Below are 21,177 nucleotides of genomic sequence, written 5' to 3'. Positions count from 1 at the left end.
AACCTTTAGCGGTCTTATATTCTTTTACAGTTCAACATCCGTGACTTTAACTAAAAGTATTTAAATATATTAGATTCTCATTTATTGTAAAATTTACTTTTTATATATGAATAATCTTAAAGTATAGTTGATTCTGTTGATTCAGATCTAAAAAATACAGCGTAGTATAATTTAGACCGCAAAAAATTAAACTTAGGTTAACCACCCAATAATTAGTTGAGTTGAGTATTATCTACTATATTTTTATTTGTATATATGATTCATCGTATATATCTATAGATTAAAAATTTAAAGTTTTTATGCACTGGAACTGTATTAATGTTAGGTGCTCCAGGAAGTTTGTATATTGAAGATCGTATAAATGTGTCCTTGTGTAAATTTTTACGCGATTTTGAAATTCTGAATATATCTACAAATTTTTGTGCACAATTTTTCATGTTCATTTTCATTTCCAGTTTTTAGTAAATGAATATGCACTCTTCCCAAGTAATTAGTAGATTTACTTAATAAATCCTATTGTATAAATCTTGTTTGTTTACATATATACATATATATTACATACACGAGTGTAATGTACAATTTTTATCATTTAGATATTATACAAAACAATGATTAAAAAATCACAAATCTACTATTATGAAATTATTAAAAGTAATAAGAGAAATGTTTAATGATGTTTACAGGCACAAGGTGCTCTGAACAATTGCGTCCTGGGCAACACAACAATTTTCGCAGAATCTCCAGCCGATACCGAGGTGCACAGCTTGTTGCAACAACTTAGTCATGGAGGTCAACAACAAGCTGGAGCTACTACAGGAGCAGGTTGGGGTTTGCGACCATCGAACAAAACTGGTCCACCACCAGACACATGGGGCGGTAGTTCCAGCCAATTATGGGGCGCTCCACCGAGTAGCAATTCTCTTTGGAGCAGCGCTGGCATCGACAGCAATGATCAGCAACGTGCTACGCCCAGTTCTCTGAACTCGTACTTACCCGGAGACCTTCTGGGAGGTGAGTCGATGTAGAGTGCCGCACGGAGGAGCGGTATCACTCGTGCGACGACCAAGCCTTCTACTTCACGATACGTCAATTATATTCCGCATTGTCAGATGGGCCGGTTCTCGCGATGAAGTTACTTAAATCAGTGCCGCGTATAATTTCGGCAGCAACAAGGATCTGATTTGATTTTTTCAACAGAAGATTTTTCAATTTGGGATTCGGGGATAATGGGGGCAAGGGAGGGTATATCATGAATTTCAAGGCTTTTGGCGTGCGCCGTGCTTTATTAATTGTTTGGTGTAATGCCGACTACATTTAATAATAGGCACGAGAGAATGCTGTTGTTATATCGCGCGTACTACACATTAAGTACGTACGTACGACGTAATACTAAATTAGTATTGACGTTACGATATTGCTTCTGTCGCAGTTCATTTTGGTATTTTGGTATTTTGATATCTTAAAATAATATTAATTTCATCTGATATAATATGCGCGTATGTGTATACATAGTGCGCACCCATCTCTAATAGGCACGTTTTTCATGATCTTTCAATTACTGAATTAGTATTCTTCCCATTCAGGTCGTGTTCTCATTAACGTTTCAATCGAATATCCTGTTTATTCAGAACAATATATATTAGTATGTTGAAGGTATTTAAGTTGATCTTTGTTATGCTACATTTTTCGATGTTTTAATATTTTCAATGTTGCGTACACACTTTATGCATTCATTACATTATGAATACATAAATTATATACAGAAGAAAATTTTTATGAATATAATTTATGCTACTTTCATATTTTATCACATTTGAATATAGCAATAATTTATATTTCATTTTTTTCAATATCGACGCGTGTTAGAAATTCATTTTGATCAAAATAATTTATAACTATAAACGGTGCGCACCAATATATCGTATATTAAAACATCGTTGTGTAGGTAATTTTTAACTATTTTGAAAAATAGTATAAATTCTAGCTCCTGTTACATATTTTGAGGATCGGAGCACAGAAAACAGTAGGAAAGTTAAAAGAGTGCGCGCATACACCGCAGCCATTAGCTTTGAAAAAATGATACATTGGCTAATCTAGATAATGGCGTCGCCAACACTTTCTTAAGGATGCGCGTGTAAGAAAGTAAATTATGATCAATGGTCTCACGAGTGTTCCACTTTTTTGCTCTGAACAGTTTCCTCTAATCGAGACTGCCATGCGTATCAAACGTAGACTGTACCAATCTAATCAAAACAAAAACAACCAGAAAGAATGAATAAGATATGAATGAAAAGAAAAAATATAAAAAAAAAAAGAAAAAAAAAAAAGGGAGGAGGAACGTTACCTCTTAAAGAAATTAATAAGCGAGGATCCACGTCGATGCTTTGGGCTATACATACCTCTTCCATTAGCAACGGTGATACAGAATCGAATTTTTAGTGAATTTTTCTTTCATATGGCAACAGTTATCAATACAGAAAATTTGGTTATTGTTGCCACAAAATTAACGATAGTAATACGATTAGTAATTTGCTTTTATTTGTATATTGTTATTCCAACGAGCAAGTCGAGATTATATGAATAATATTGTAATAAAACTATGATTGTAAAAAGTTTGAATCAATAGCTTCACTAGCTAAGAATTGTATTGACAGATATCGTGATCTTCTATGGGATATTCAGAGATCGTTATTTAAGCTAAAAATCGATTCTCTATCGTAAAATGCCCACAAACTTTTAATGGGATGATAAATCGGGGTCCGAGTTCTTGCGACGACAACAAAAACGATACCAAATGTTATCGCAATAACGTAAATTTTATTCTACATATATTAAATCTAAATGCCACCCGTCGTGCCAATGTCCAGCGTGTCTCTTTACCATTTACTAATTATAGAGTTATAACGAATATGGTAATTCGATGTTTTTCTCTAGCTATCTTTGTCTGTTGTCTGCCTATCTGTGTGTGTCTTTGTCTTTCTCTCTTCTCTTTTTCACTCCCCTTTGCAAAATGAACGATACTGAGGAGAAGAATATGCCACTTCCCATTGGTTTATTATTAACAGACAAAAAAGGAAAGCATTTAAGAAAGCTGAAATCCTAATTAAAGTTTTCAGAATAACTTCGAATTTTCGAGTGAATGGTATTTCCAATTATACAGTGACGCAAAATTTTTATTTAAAAAATTGTGAGTTTTTCTTTTACTATCTATCTATAGTTTTATCTATGGAACCTATAGTTGGTAGCTTGACAATCTGAGACAGTTTTCCAGTGATAAATTACTTACTACACTGTCTCAATACTTTTTTCAGACAGAGGATATTATTCTTCTATCTATTTCAGTTTAAATTTAGTAAACGATACGGTAGTATTTATGCGTGGTTTTTAGTCTAGTAACATATTGTGTAATATTAATTCTCTTTCCAGTTATTATATATATAAAATAGAAGATATTTTAAGTGCTAAATAATATTTAGTGACATCGATTAAAAGGCATAGAAAAATTGTAACAATATTATTCTATTATTAATAGCATATCCAGTACTTTATATTGTATAATAGAGACTCATTAATTGCTCTATACATGGGTTAAATCTACTATATATATTCTTCAATTACTTATACTAAAAATATTTTAAGTTCTTTTACACTTTGAATGAATGGACAATTAGATATCGTTTTCGTTGCAAAATAGATGAAACTTTTAAAATTCGTGTTATTCTTATCGGCCTTGATCAAATCATTTTGAGTTAAATAATAATGCTCTCTATCATGCTAATGATATTTGCAAACACAAAAATAAAATAATTTAATTTAGAATGTGATTAGTGTGGACATTCTCAGAAAAGTCGTTATTTATGGATTCGAGATTATCGTGTGCTTATATCGCGTACTGCTAGAACGTCGATGCGCAGAAGAAATGCGCGATGCAATGTGATTGAATTAGTCATGACGCGCAGTCACAAAGGCAGACTACACGAATTTTTGTTATTGACTAGTGTTTTATTTAACATTTATTCAAGTGGCATATCTTTAATACGTATACAACGTGACAAACTTCAAAACGTGGGTGTAGAATAGACCACCAAACGATCTAAAATACTATTAATGTCGCCAAGAATCTAAAAGCTTTGGAAGAATTAGAGCATGCCAGCTTTCCAACACCACATAATACGTATATTATATTTATATACGTCTTTATTTTTATATCGCTCCATATTTCGTAATTAAATTCATTGTTAGACCTTTCAGATTCCCTCCCAAAGCTAAAAGTTTGTAGACAATATCGTAGTAGTAAAATGGTATTATCATCTAGAAAATAACCGGAGTCAAATATCGTTTGAGTATTATAGTACAATGTTAGTACAGTTCCTGGACATGATTTATTTTTATGACAAAAATGTTAGATATCTATTAAACGTTTCTTTTATTATGATAGAATGGAAACTATGAAAACTTCAATTCTTATTTATATTCTTTTTTCGCATTTGATAAGTGGTAAGATTTCGTTTTTATAGATTCAATTCTCTATTGGTTTTGTTGATTGGAATTAATTAAAATATAAATCGAAATCATACAAGTTTCGAAAGGAAATTTATCGTAAGCCAGATGATTGTGTAAGTAGTTTGACAATATTGGCTTCGCGACTATGTTAAAGAAGGATTCACGAATGATTTGTAAATAAATTACGAATGACTGAATGAAATGGATGTGAATGATTTAAATTTTACTGATTTGATAAAAGTGCCCAAAAAGTGAGGGAACTGGAACTTTCATGCAGACACTGATTCTAAGTTCGTATTTGTGTGACGTTTCCGTCATTCTCGCTAAAGCTTAATTTGCTGGACTGTGTCAATAACTCTGTGCAATTAATGAGTCTTGCTTGATATCTGCTCGAACAAACAGCAGAAAGATGTTGATTCTGAAAAAAGGAAGGATAGAACGAGCGTCGTAACAATTTTCTGTTTATTTATTTGTTTGTTACACTTTTAACTTTCCTCTTTATTACATATTCTTTTCTGTTCTTCAACGTTACAAATAATTATATATACAAGATACAGAAAGATATAAATGTAGTTTAATTTCTCAGTATGTACATATATGATACAAAGATTGCATTTAAATTTGGAAATGACTTGACCGGGCATTTGTTTTGCCCGTTTGAATATTTTTCGTTGTTCGTGATCGAGCACGACCGATACTTTACTTCGTCACTATATATCTCACACCTAAACAAGAAGTGAATCTCGAAAATTCGATAGAACAAAAACAGACGTTGATGGATATAATGTTTTGAAGTTCTGATTGGACCATTGGGAGGAGGTTCGGTTAAAGGAAGGGGTAAAAATGAGTTCATTCCCTGTGCCCCTCCGTTGCGTGCGCGCGCACGCGCGTGTCATGAGAAATTTATGCGTGCATGCCTACGTGTGCAAGGGAATGTGATTGCGCGCGCGCGCGCGCGCGAATAAGCGAGCGAGCGAGCGCGCATGTGTGTATGTGTATGTTTTCAACGTCAAAGGTACCTGAATGGACTGATAACCATACCGATGGGAAAAAGAGTGTTTAGTATTCATTGCACAATATTTTCTTTCCAACATTCTGATATATCTCTGAAATATATATCCAACGCCCTCAGATCTTCTCGGTCTTGTTCAACTGCGAGACTAAAGAAAAAGTTCTTTTCTCTTTTTTTCTCTCGAGTCTGCTGTTAAGAGCAGATCCATAGATCTTGCCGTGAACATACGCATAACGTGTGTACCTACATAAAGGTTTAAATGTCAATCTCTCTCAAGTGCCGATGCATTTCAAATAATTAACGTGAGATTTTCTTGATCTTCTGGGATTTGATTATTTTTCATGACTTTTTAGCATTTTGCGTGTTACAGATATTTAAGTCATTCTGTGTGTTCTAAGTTTTATTGATATATATATATATATATATACATATATATATATATATATATATATATATATATATAAACATATATATGCATAACGAGTATTCCTCAAAGGTTAATGAATTTGAGTCATTAAAAACTATGATAAGTAATCAAACTATCCGTAGATCGATTTCCTAAATCAGAAAGTTAGGTTTCTCGTATAATAATGAAACAAATGAAGGGATCAAAAGGGTCCTAATAAATTTAGTTTTGGGACTACCTGAAATGTTTAAGGATTTAATTCATTAAAAAAGGAAAAAAAAAGAAGAAAAAATCAAAAATTCGAGGAATGGATACGTTAGAATTCTATGATTATTCAAAAAATTATAAGACTTAATGAATTTATTTGCACACTGTTTATCGATAAAGTGTGTAAGTAGGTAGAGAGCTACTTAAAATACATGCAGATAAATGCCGAATAGTATGTTTGGTAAACCAAAGAGGATCGATGTTAGGAAATGTTTGTAATTAACTACTGACGTTAGGAATAAAAAGCGAACGTTTTACGAGCCAAGGTTAGGTATTATGGTAGATTAACATTCATAATATTCGATCACGAACGATGAAATCTTAGTTCGTTTTCCTTTTTTTTTTTTTTTTTCTTTTAATCGAACTTTTTGTTGAATATAGCTTTATTAAGTGAGATGGACAGTATTTGGCTTACAATTAGTAGAAAATGTCTTCATTTTTTTAAGAAAATCATCGCCAACATCTATGTACTACATATATATTTAACTTTGACGCAACTAAAATGAGTGGAAATTTATTGAAATTATATCTTCTATGTTCATTTTGTAATATTTTCGAATACGCTTATCGATATTTCTCTATTACACTAACATTCACTGTTAATATAAGAATATTCGCGTATTAAATAAATTATTAGACAATTTTTTAAGCAAGTTGATGAATAGTTGACCCTACAACTTGAAACATATAACATCGCGTAATCGTCTTTAAAAAAAAGGAGAGGAAAGTAAAAAGACGAAATTGTTATTATCTTATTCCAACGAAGGTAGTTAACAATGAATCTAAAGGGTTTCTTTCTTATTTTGACGTACTAGAAGGGTGAGAGTGCATTTTCGTTAGTCGACTCTTTCTATTTATGGCAATTCAATCCGAAGACTTACGTTCAGTTTCGCGACTCAGATTTCACCTATATGCTTAACTGAATACCGTGTGTGTGATTTCAGGTGATTCAATAATACACGTATAATTCACAAATTTTATATCTTAATGCTTGGAAAAAGCTGCCTCTACGATTCATCGAAATTAGTTGACACTAAGCTTCTATCCAGATTACTCAGGTTCCACGGTGGAATCGCTGAATTGTAACAACAATAATAATAAATAATAATAATAGTGGAATTAGTCGTAGAACTAAATAGGTACAGTTAGTGGTAGTAGTAGCAAGTAGCAGCAATAGTAGTGGAATTAATAGTAGTAACAGTAATAATAATAGTAATGCTAAATGATAAATAATATTTATAACACTTAATAACAGCAACAACAATAGCTATGATGATAATAAATAATGATGGTTAAAAAAATGAAAAAAAAAAAAAAATAAAGATAACGCTAGCAATCGTGTAACAAATATAGCAATCGAAGTGGTAATAGTATCAGCGGCAACAATAGTTCTAACAGCAGTATTAAAAGAAGTAAGTTGTAATTTCAACGAGGTTGCAAATGAAAGGAATGATAATTGTAGTTATAGCAATTACAACGATAGTAGTGGCGCGACAATTATAGTAATAGCGGCAATATTGTATAATGTGATAATAGAGTAATGATAATGTTACCACTATTATTATTACTGCCTTTGCTACTACTACAATTGACATCTTTGTAATCATATTATCGCTGTGTGGATTATCAACATTTTTGCGATTATTGTTGCTGCTATTGCTGCCATTAATTTCGTTTGATTTCTATTGCAGCTGTGGCTACTACTATCGATTCTAATCTTATTTCTCGTTATATTTAGCTGCCTCTTACGTTTTGCTACTACTAACGCTGGTTACTATCGCTGTTTCAGCTTCTACTATTGCCACTCTCTACTGCTTTCTATCGCAGTAATACAATTCTTATTTCTACTGTTCAGTATAGTATAGTAACGCATCATTACCATTATTGTTACTATTATTATGGTCGTAACTATTGTTAGTGTTACACACAACTACTATTACTGATGATTAATATTAAAGAGTACTAGGATAATTGTTGGTGCTGTTAATTTCTGCTATTATTATTATTATTAACATTGCCATTGTATTGTCACCAATCTTTTTGTTACAGTTATTAAACATTATCATTACTTATTATCATGACGCTGTTACTGTCGTTGCACAGTTAATAGTAGCAGTAACGATAAATCATAACTAGTGGTGGTGGTGGTACACGATATTAATAATAGAGAAACGCCTGTCGCAGTAGTCAGGATACCGTGAATGGAATAAAAAGTTAATCACGATATAATAATAAGGGGTTAATGATAACGCGATTTATGTAATATAAACAAAAACATAATTGTTGCTGATTATGATATTCATTAATCAATAATCCGTAAAAACAATAATAATAGAGTGATGATCAAGAAGACGATAATAACGATAGTAATGAAATATTAGAGTATTAAAGTAATTGCAATTTATATTAGTCGTAGTGATATTAACAAGCGGCAGTGGTAATACTTGCTAATTAACAAGGATTATCATGACGGCAGCAGTAGTGTAATGTTTTTAGGAAAGCAGCAGTCATATAAGAATTGCTAGTGATAATATTAATGGTAACGAATAATAGATAACATTATTGATAATATTACGAATAATAGAGGTCTGAGGGCGTTCGAACATTATGAGTGTACCTTTTTTGCTGTTCCAGAATGGAACGTAAATTTAGATTACGAGACGGGAACTAAATTTGAACGAGCGCTGGTACTTCCAACGATAATGGTTTCTCTTTTTCATTTGAGATAAAACATAAGAAACAAGTCCTTTATCTTGAAGATAGGCGGCAGCACTTCAAGCATGATCGACAAACGCTTGCAATCGTTTGATAAACTAAATTAAAATAAAATAATACTGGTACACGCGTGGGATTTTTACGACACTGGGGGTTAATTATATACGTATAATATACATACGACACAAACAAACACACACACACATCTCTATAGTTTTATACTGTAAACACCTGGACACTTTCCTAAACGGTCGTCTTTTTATTGCAATCTCCTCGAATAAGTTTACTTGAAAGTTATAGCTGGACTTTGTATAGTTTTTTTCAATTCTGTTGCTAACTAATTGTCCTAGAAGCAAAGCATTATAAATTAGTATTATTAATTTGTCGGCTCTGTAATGTTTTATTCGTCGTATCGTTAATTTAAAAGATTAAAAAATTTAGAATATTAATTTAAAAGATTTAAAAATTTAGAATGTTAATTTAGGATCTTCTATTGCCTTAATAATTCCTCGTTCTATTCTCTTTTGCTTTGTATATATACACATAGTTATATTATAATACTTTACATTTGATATCTGAGGAAAAAAACATTTCAATTATTCGATTACAGATGATGGTCTATTTTCATAAAATTTGATGATTCGATCGAATAAAAATGCTAGTATTATTTCCTTCGAGGCTTGTAAATATTCTAATATGCTTTGCCTTTTAAGTACTTTTCGAACAAGTAAGATACGTTTCAATGATGCAAAATGTATATGTAAAACTAAAAATCTTGTGATTTACTTATAAACGTTTCAAACAATGAAGGAAGAAAAGATTAGTTTTGTTATATTTTAAAAAAACGAATTGATTTCTGATACATATCACCGGAAAAATGTGTGAATAGGTGAATGAAAATAAGTAACAAGTAAGCTTAATCTAATAGCCACTTACCTCAGTGTCGTTAATTATTATTTTATAAAAAGGCATATTTCAAAATACTAGAGTTAGCATGCTATATTTAAGACCAATCAGCTATGTAACACCACAATCTCTTGTGCGCATGCGCTGAAACTACGTATTCTTTTTCCCTTCTTATCTCCTTGTTTTCACTATTTTTCGTCTGTAGATCTAATTGTATTTAATTTGTTGTTCTCCTTTTATTTCTCTCGTTAACCTCCTACACCTTTCCCGCTTAATTTTCTGTTATTACACAAACGCGTATGTACTTTATTGCACTTATTGTCTGTGTTCTTTTGAAACCGCACGAGATCGCGACGCCATCTCGTCTATATTTATTTTTCTTGTTAAAACTCTAATGTGATATTGATATTAAATACCATTCGATTTGACACTAATAATTTAGATTAAATTTAAAGAGAAAAAGAAAAAAGTTCGAAATTTAAAATATGAAAAAATTTTCATAATTTTCGTGAGAACTTATTCGTCTTCTGCGTAAGATAAATTAGTCGTCTTTAGAACCATGTAATTCATGAAATTATATTTTTGACTAACATAAAATAATGGCAACAAATCGGTTTGATTAACGCCAAATTGTAATTGTTTCTGACCTATGTAACTTTCTTTAGGGAGTTATTAGCGACGACATTATTATCAATTTTACGTCTATTTAAACATTTCAAATTCTTGGCTGTGTCTAGCGAAGCATGCGGTATATTGAATGTTAAGTCTAAAAGGTTAGGCATTTATATTTAGTCCGAGACAAATCGAATGAACGTTTAGGAAAAAAAAAAAGGAGAAAAAGAGAAAAAAGAAACCGGGAGGAAAAGTTTTAAAGGAATACAGCCAATAACAGGCGTATGCATACTTGTGCGCATATGCACCACTCTTGGTGGTTTACGATGATACGAATTTCTAATACGCTTACGCGCATGCGTGTTATACCGCGTTTTTATTTCGTGCATTCGACGTATCGGTACGCATGCGTGCTATACTATCGATGTGCACACAGGTGTTACAGGGGTATCTAGTATATTTTACGTCCGTGTATGCAAGTGTATATACGTGTTACAATTAATTGGTGCGTGTATTAGTTGAGGTTTCTCGGTGGTCAGTTTACGTATTTCGAGCGCATGCGTACACACGCGCCAGTAGGAAAACGTACACATATGCGCATACTCTTCTCTTTCGGGATGAATCGTTTTCCCCTCTTTTTCTTGAATACACACGCGTGTGCATTTGGGGCATGTGCCATTTATTAATTTGATAATAACAAGAGGACGGGAAAGAAAAATAAATATGCGACGTGGATAAGGAAAAATTCTAATCACAATAACTGTTGCAAACGGAACAAATTTAGTCAAAACGAAAGGCTTTTGATAACTCGAAACTTGTTAACGAATGTGTCTTTACGGAGGAAAGATTGATACAAATGCTTGAATTTATTTTAGGAAAAGAACGATTGAAATACATTTGAAATAGTTAACTTATATGCTTCTTTGTATTTTTAACGCATAACGTTTTAATAATGTATTACTATGAATATTATTCTTGTAATTGTAAATTTGATTTCTCAAGTCACTAAATTTAATGGTAAACGAAGTTTTAGAAATATTTTATATAGTCATACAGGAAGGTTGCGCAATATGGCGAATAGCCAACGATGCCGGTGAAATTGAAATAAACAGTTATACATACATAAATAGTTTTATGTTCGACAATTTTGTTATAATATATAAAGAATATTAGGTGTAATGCAATATTAACAGAGATAAATGATATTATTAAACATCGTTATAAAACCTTTCCTTTTAATTAATCTTTTAAATTATTAAACTTTCGCATACCTATGCTCATTGCGTTGCAATCTATTAGTAATAATTATATTCCTATAGTCTGATTTGTTTTAATTGTGATACAGTATTATTTAAAGGTCGCGAATGCGTGTGTTCAAATTTTAATTACTCTTCTTCATCTTTTTTCCCCTTCGTCCAAGAGAACTCTACAGTTCTTTGTATTTCTGCAAGAAATATGAACGAAATGTGCTTAGAAAATCAATTTTAATATATGTCTGAAAATGTAAGCCAACTATTATTTTTATCTGGAATATTAAATGTTAAGGTAAACGTGAATATCTTTCTCTTTTCTTTTACGTCTTACGCAGCTCGCTGAGTATGATCGAAATATAGCTTTTTCTCGATATATTGAAAACGCGAGAACTTTGAGAACTAACCTTTTATAAATCTTCCCCAAAGATTTCGTTGGTTGTCGTGATTATTACTTAGAGTTGTATATATATGTAGTGATTTGAAACGTTCGTACTAATAAGTTTGATTAAAACGGTTCTTCGAAATTTTATTCGAAAATTCAAAATAATACAAATAACAAAGAAAGAAAAAGAAATTTAAAAAGATAAGGAGAATCGCTTCACTTGCAATATCAGGGAAATATATGACTTAAAATATACGGAAGACCGGAGTATTAAATTATATGATTCTGTTGTAATAGGTTTCGAAAAATAGAAAAGTATTTGAATAAATTTGAAAATTTCAAAATCGTTTCGAGATAAACGACATATTTTTTTCTGTTTTGTTGCCTAAATACGAAATTATTGACGGTGAATGTAAATAAATTTGGGAAGAGTGAGCAAAATTCCTCGAAATATTTCGAACAATTTTCGAACCAGAATTTAACCTAAACTAATTGAGTCAGAAAAGTAATTAAAAGAACGAAAGTATTTTTCGAGTGTTTTCCGAATCGAAATGAACTTGACAAATTTCGGAACCTTTAATAAGGGTTTCTTGGAAAGACATTATCGAAATTAGAACATGTGGCAAATAACTTATAAAATAGAAAAAGAAATATAACTAAGTCTAGATGCCTAATAGTAATTAACGATATGTATCTGGTTGTTATTCGGCGATTAACATATCCAAGAATTATAAATAAGTATGATTCCCATTCTTTTTCCGTGAATATTATTTATTAGTTAATCGTGACCAATTAAATTTTGAACATACGGAAACTGAAATGTTTGTACATACGAAGTGATCAGGGCCAAATAATTCAGATTTAATGTACAATCTATAGATGATCTTATTATGAATGTAAGCATGTGAAATTTTAAATGAAGCTTTTACGCACATTTATTGTCTAATCTAGTTATGAAGTTAATTTAATACGTGTTTGTAAGATGCTGTTTTTTTAAATTAATTATATACGTATAATATAAATATACATTGAAGAACTATACGAAAAATGCTGATTTCATAAGATATTAGGAAAAAGTCAAAGATGAAGTAATTTCTCTGTTGTAAAAAATGAATGAGCGAGAAAAATTAAAAAATTGGCTGCAATGCGCGTTTTGCAACCTAGGACCATTTAATGAAGATGGAAGTGCCATGCACTGATTTCGTAATTAACAAACATGGAAGGTTCTAAAGATATTACAGAAAGTTAGTGTCATGTTATTTGTTAGATTTAGGAGAAGTACCCCTTGTGCACACGCTTCGAAAGAGAACAGCATCCCGAAAGGGGTTCTAAATGAAAAGAAAAGAAAACGAAGTGAAAATCGAGGTCCGAGGAGTAAAGTTTGAACTTGTCATTTTTAACTATTAACATGTGAACAACATAGGGAAGAAGGATAGTAAATATAGTAAATACGGGGACACACGCAGGCACGCACGTACGAGCGCGCGCGCAATACACACATAAGACACACGCACATACACACATACATATTTATTAATAATTTAGGATTTATCAATGATAAAGAAAAAGTGAACAGACATTTATGTATACATTGTTTGTCTACACGTATACACACTACATGCTGCGTACACGTATATGTGTATGCATATTCGTGGATAATATAACCCTACGCGTCCACAGAAACGTACACGTACACACAGACACCCGACAACCCACCCACCCAACCACCCACACACATACAACCACACACACACCACACACACACACATACAGTTATATATTATATTACGATAATATATATATATATAAATATATATTATAAGAAAGCATTTTGAAGAGAGTACTAATTAATAAGGTGATTCATTATTGTAAAAAAATGACTACTGATTAATGCAACAAAGTGGACTAATTCGCGAGTAACCTCTATTCCTAACAATAATGAAAAATTAATTAATTTTAGATAGATTAATAATAAACTAACAATAATGAATTAATAATTAATGAAATAAATATTAGGTATTAACAGTAATAATGATCGTAATGTTCATTAAGATGCGATATAATGCTAATAACAATAATATAAAAATAGAGATGAGAAGAAGAAACGGTACGAAATAATAGATATAAAATGTTAGTTATTACAATTTTGCGATTTTCATTGTCTAACGGTATTGAGAGATATATTCACAAGTAGCGTAGTATTCTAACGACTCTGATGGTGAAGCTTAGTGTAAGATTTCCAAATGATGAATATTGTATGCGTGGTAGGGGGTAGGAGGTTATGGAGTATAATAACGATTACAGTGACGAATGACGTTTACGATGACAATGACGTTGAACATGGTTCTGCGGAGTTTTGTGTTTACCTTCTACTTAAATGTTGTTCAAGAATTTTTCACCAATGAATTTTCTCTGGTACCTTTTTCTTCGTCTAGTAACTTTTCTTTACGTCCAAGTTATTAGCGTCAATGACATTACAATGCGAACGTAATACGTTTATGCGGGCGCAAGCTTTTTAAAAATACTATATTTCCTTCTATTCTCTGTTTCTTTCCTTCAGTTTTCCACTAGAAATTATTCATAGCGAAATACTACGATAGGGCGTTGAAGTCTGTGAACAGCGTTTCAAGATCGGTGATGTTCCTCGAATTGTTTGTTTGTTTGTTCGTTCGTTTTATTCTAATTTAAGAATACATTTTGATCAACTTCACGATGAAGAATACGTGACATGTATACTTCTATTCTTAGTCTTTTTATATTTGACTTTTTTTTTCTTACAACGATTGTTGAGCGTTGACAGTCGACGAGTAGTCATCATTTGTTACGAAACTTCGCTAGAGATATTTTTTAAAATTTTCGAATTAATTTTTTTGGACATCATTTTTTCAAAGAAGCGTCGTGTTACACATATCAGAGTCTGATGAACATCGAAAAAGAAGATTGGTTTTCTACTCGATTTTAATCGAACAATGTCACAAAAGTGCTTTGGGCGCGTGAAAATTCACAATACGAGTTAATAGTTCCACATAATCTAGAAAATGGTGTGTCCTTCGTTTCTTGCCAGAAAGAGAAAAAAGGCCAGAAAGAATTCAAAGTGGAAAATGTATAGGATAATTGAATGTCGCGTGTTTTAAGTACACTCATTACATCCATATAGCACGCACATATACGCCCACACACATAGGAACACATATACATATAAACATATACACACATGAACACGACACACAAATTGAATCAAAGGGCGAAAAGCTTTCTCAAACTAACGGAAAGATATTTGTTGTGATAATAAATATTGAATATATAGCTGTTTTAGGGTATGAATCATTACTATAAAAGATTAGAATTTAAATAAATGCGCCGGGTTAGTGTGGAGAAGTGAATTTTCAAAAGCCTCGACTTTTTCTACTCGAGAAAAGGTTCGCGCTCACGCTCATGCACGCTGAACGAACCTAATCTCATTTTCTACCTGCGTCTCTGTATGTGTGTTGATTGTGATGAAGGACGATAATTTTTCTTGTGGAAGATACACTCTCGTATCGTGTGTACGTATTTAAATATGCTTGTTAAACGAAGAAAAAACAAAACAAAACAAAAAAAAAAAGATAACAATTCAACATGTACAGGGTGTCACATAAATGATAGTACAAGAGCGCAGTTACAATTCCTCTGCTAAAAATAAGATGATTTTGTGAAATTGATCCCACTTTGCTTCTAAGATCGTCCCGGTTTCAAAGTGAATCGTAAAAAGTAAAAAAGAACAGGCGGAGAGGAAGAGAAACGTTATCTCTGCACTTAGTTAACATCGATTTTCTGAAAAAAGAAAAATGACAAAAAAAAGTTAAAAATAATAGGGATAAGTGATAAAAAGAAAAAATATGATAGTCGGTCGAGTCTGGGGGAGAAAGTAATAAATAGGCACATGAAATGAGTAAACGTAAATAATTGCCTGTTTTATATCGGACAAAACAGTTCTGTACACTATAGCGCCTCCTATATTAAGCACCCTTATGTAATACGTGGTCCTTAAAGCCTTAGAACATAGATTAGTCTGGTCATCGAAATGGTTGAAGTGAAAATATATTTTGTTTCTTTGTTGCCCTCCTTATCGTCTTAAGTGTATTCTTCAAATTCTTTATACTACGCGTGTTCTTATACAGGGTGTTTGGGAAGGTACAACAACAGGCCGTTGTACTATTGTACTAACTAACGAATTCCATTTTTAGTTACAAAAAAACATACGGATGATATTTGCGGACAAATTGTTTCCAAGTAAAATCGATCTTGAACTGAATTGAATAATACAGCAATCAAAGTTGAAGTGCAAGAACGTGCACACACATCCGCAGTTCAGCGATTCACTAATGATACGATTTATTTGGAAAAAATAACAGAATTTTTAGCTCGAACGAAATTTGCGTAATTTGAATCCGGGAATCTTACATATCGCACTTTCAGCTTTATTGCACACCCTATATACGTCTACACGTATATACGAATAATGTGCACATATGTGTACGCGTGCGATCGTATGTGAATATGTATACGTACACGTATTATATACCTATATATGTATGCGTACATATATGTATACGTTCGTCCAGGTGTGTACATGTGTAAATACGTGCACAGCCACGTGAGTATGCATGTATGCATACGTACTTATGTGTTCATACGCGTACGTGACACGTACACATGTATACATATAATATTACTTAGAATAAACTTTCCTACGTACAGGGTGTTTTAAAGATTGTAGTACAAGAGAAAACTGCGGCCTTCCTAGATATAATGGAATATTATTCTTAATCGTCATTTTCTTTACCGCTGACGGACTATGACGTTTCGCGCGGCTAATTACAACTGGAGATTGTAAACGTACTGTGGCTGCAAAAACCTGAGAAACATTTTTGAGTTGAAAATAACATGATTCTCTCTTTTCAGTTTCCCGGTCTCTTTTCATATCTTTTCATACATTTTTTGCTCTTCGACAAGTAAAACTTTAGGCACTGCTAGTGACCGCATATACCGTACTATGATAAGTAGTAAGAATTGTATGTATATATATATATTTATAAGAAATGCTTTATGAAGAACTTTCGAATAATTGAATAACCGTTATATTATAGAGGTATAACAGTGTGAAAGTACTTGTACCAAATATTAACGAAATGTAACGCAAACTATTTTATTATTACAGATATTATGATAAAAAATAACTCTTATCGTTGCTACTCACAGTACACCGAACCGAATATTTCTTTTTAGCTTTTTATGTCGCTTCTTTTAAATTTTATTCCGAGTAACTATACATTAGGCATTATCTTATGTTGTTATTATTATTATTATTATTATTATTATTATTATTATTATTATTATTATAATTATTATTATTATAATTATTATTATTATTATTGTGACGTTATCATTTTTTATTTATTCTGTCGTTTCGCGTATTTGATGATTTTTGAGGTTAAGCTAACTTATTACCGAATGAAATTTGAAACTGACGCCATATACTGTGAGGATAATCGGCTTGAATTTAGATTATAATGACGGTGGAATGTGCGACCAATTACGCCTAAAATCGAACTTCGTTTTTTAAGGGTTAACGACGGCTTTTTTATAGTATTGTTCAGTACCTATCCTATACGTACGTTCATCGAGCGTCGGGAACAGTTCCGAAAATCGTCTTATTTTCTACTCAAAAGATTTCTTAAAATTGTCTCTTGCACCATTATTTTTCGATCACCCTGCATTATCGAATACTATATATTTTTCCCTTTAAAAGTGCAGACTCTTTTTAACCGAATGAAAAAGATGTGTAATCCAATTGCGTACGCTTTTTTCAGGATTTTTAGATAATCACTGCGAAGGTATTAATTGATTAATTTTAGAATCGCACCGATAAGCGAATTAATTAATTAATTAATTAATTATTTAATTAATTGATGGATTAGTTAATTCATTCTGCAGGTATTAAAAAAATATCACGCGTATATGAAAAGTCTGGAGGTAAATTAACATGTTTCTTTCTTTTTCATTTATTATTTATTTTTAATCTGAAACTGTAGAATTTAATTGTATTAATTAATATATATGTTATATATATAAAGTATATATATATATATATATATATATGAAATGCATATGTATATTAATTAATTGTATGAATTTAATATATGTTTATATTAAGATGTTTACTTTTTTCTTCTTTATTTCGAAAAAAAAAAATCTCTTGGTTGCTTTCGTAATTACTTAATTATGTAATCGTTGAGTGAGAATTCAAATAACGAGTGATTAAAACGATCATGGGTGTTCTCTCGTCTTTTTCTGATAGCTATAATGATAAATAGAAATAAAGTTATTTAAAATCAAATTGAACATTTTCCCTTTTTTTTTCAATTTCCCTAATACAAATTCAACCGGCTTTCAATAATTTATCATTTTCTTTGCAGCATTCTTCGTTTCCGCAATTCTTTTTCAGTTGCAGAACCGGACCATTTTTCAGTCTGAAAGTTTAATCATTTCTTTTACTAGGTAACCGCGAATTATTTTAAACAATTCGTCTAAACAGCATTATACGGAACTCTCGCTATCATTTACTTGTCTATTAAGAAAACGTAAGTAAATGGCCCAGGTTTCCTTATTTCTATCGCATTACTTTGCGCGTTGAATTTATTGTTTAATCTATTCTTTTTGTTAATACACTATTGAAACGGCGTGCAAGTTTATTTTTGTTCGAACAAAATTATGTTACTTGTTACGTTTTGTATCCTTTGTTCTCCTTTTATTTTCGTTAAACCGATCCAATTTACAACAGAACGATTACAATTCAGTAAGCGAGAAAAAAGTAAAAATTGTTCAACGATTGAGCTTCTTTTATTGTATCAATTTGCTAACATGTTTACTTGCAAAGAAGAGTTTTATAGCATTTATTGAAATCTCAGAATTCATGGTATTTTTTACTATAAATGGAACAGGAAATATTCATTAAAATATTGATGACAGTTTGTCGTTAAAATTTTACTCTAAAATATATAGAACAATTTTTTATACATAATTGTACTAAAATTGGTACGAATGTAATTCTAATTTTTGAAGCGGCTCGAAAGAATTTTCTGTTAATGATATATTTTTGGTGATAATTTATTTATATTTGTGCAAAGTTAATATCGATATTTATAGCGAATCATACAAAATTCTAACATATCCGTTTTTTCTCCATACTTTATATGTAGAATTAACGTGCGTTTATGTATTACGTACATACTGTTATAAAGCAATAATACGGTTAATTATTTATAATTTATAATTTATTACATTGCGTTTATACACCAATTAATTATATTCAACTATAACAAATTTCGTACTATTTAATAATAATTTCATATAATTATAAAAATATGGAACTAAAATGTAGAATCTAATAAACAGGATACTTCGTTTCGCATTCAATCAAATAATTTTTGGCTAAAAATAAGTACGTATGAATACTTCTTGTAGCCACTGTATGTATGTACATAAATTACGATGAGCGGGTGAACAGGTGGTGCTATCGTGTAGAGAACATTATTTCAACGATGTACTTTGAACTTAGTGTTCTAACAATTTGTTAAAATTTATTCATAAAAAGGTACCCCCCCTACGAACGTGCATATACGTAATTTATTCCGAGATCATGCCATTTTTCGTAACGAACCGAATAGGAAAGTAGCAAGAATTTCGCCTTTTGCAAATTAGCAAGAACATAACGTGATCAGCGTAACATTTCGAAACGCTAACATGTGATGTCGAAACAAGACAGTATGTAACTGTGAACCGTCCCGCAAAATTTTTATTTGGCTATCGAGATTTCTACTACATATTTCCGATATACGCATCTTTCGTTAAAGCCTCTTAATTTTCTTTGAAAATGGTAAATAATTTCATTACTGAAGCAGATGATACATAATTTTATTAATATCTATTACTCACCAAATGTAATGTTAATCATGTCCTATTTTTCTATTTCGTGCTAGACTCTAAATGTTTACTTGTGTTTTACCGACAAACTTATAATGAGTAACATGACACAAGTTTGGTAATATCGCTTGCGATATTTGTATGACAATCAATTTTATAAAGGTACCTTATATAACCTTGTTTTCAGCATGCTGTCTATATTGTTTCTTGTCCTGTGATGACAGAGAAATAGCACAATGAAAATAAGTCGGCAAATTTCAAACGTAATCGAACAAAAGTTTTATTAAATCAAACAAATATTTATTATGAAGAAGAATGTGAATGACTTTCTGTACATTTGTTGGTTACGTTACGAATGCGCATTTTTATCGACATACATATCTGCATTGATGCAGATATAAATGCAGAGAAAACATTAGTTGTCCTTTTTCATTAGAAAAAGTCGAGATGAACGCGTGTAAGACTAAACCGGTGTATAATAATGTGCAACTATTTGGTGATAATCTAACGACTCCGTATTTATAAAAGCGAGTCTCGTATCTATTTGTTTGGAAAGATCGGGAAAGATAAGAGAAGACTTATCGTCGCCATGACGTTCAAAATCGAATTGGACGCTTACGATAATTACCTTATTTCCGAGATTTCCGAGGTATTACATGTATTTAAGAGTGTTCCATATCATCGTCTCTCCGAATATTCTTTTTCGTTCTTCTTTTATTTTGTTCCTTGAAAATATTCATCGTTTCCTTGATAGTTTAGAGAAGAAAGGAAATATCAAGAATAATTTATAACATGATATTATTTGCTCAAAAAAAGCGCAATAGGAAATGGAGAAAAACAGGCCACGTGAAGTATAGCAGACAAAAACAACTATACTTGTGTCCTCTACGCATATATTTCTCTTTTCGTCGAACTATATTCCCGTTAAAAGTATTTCAACAAAGTATTTTAGTCAGTGTACTTAATCGCAAAGATGAAATACACAGGTACGAATGGAAAGTGTAGTAATACTGTACATTCATATAATGGTGCAACATAAAAGAAATGAATATCCCTAGATTTAGCGATAAACGATATATCAATCGATACTAGCGACTATTAAAAGCTGCTTCGTTACTAGTGTGTAAATTTTTTCAAAGTTTATCATCACATATGT

At 31.4% G+C, this 21,177-nt stretch overlaps 1 protein-coding gene across 8 annotated transcripts in view; it reads left to right on the top strand.

Moving 5' to 3' along the window:
* The window catches only part of LOC126925221 (protein Gawky), a 36,762-nt gene extending 21,094 nt beyond the window's left edge, over positions 1-15,668 (top strand). For all 8 annotated transcript variants that reach the window (XM_050740544.1, XM_050740539.1, XM_050740541.1 and 5 more), the window contains one exon: positions 684-15,668. In XM_050740544.1, coding sequence (XP_050596501.1) covers positions 684-1,025 — 342 coding nt within the window. In that variant the 3' untranslated portion in view covers positions 1,026-15,668. The remainder of the gene's footprint in view (positions 1-683) is intronic.
* Positions 15,669-21,177: the final 5,509 nt, after the last annotated feature.

Source organism: Bombus affinis, chromosome 16 (assembly GCF_024516045.1).
Source record: "Bombus affinis isolate iyBomAffi1 chromosome 16, iyBomAffi1.2, whole genome shotgun sequence".
In the NCBI taxonomy this organism is placed as follows: domain Eukaryota; kingdom Metazoa; phylum Arthropoda; class Insecta; order Hymenoptera; family Apidae; genus Bombus; species Bombus affinis.
The sequence above is the reverse complement of the archived record's forward strand: the minus strand, read 5'-3'. Positions and strand labels throughout refer to the sequence as shown.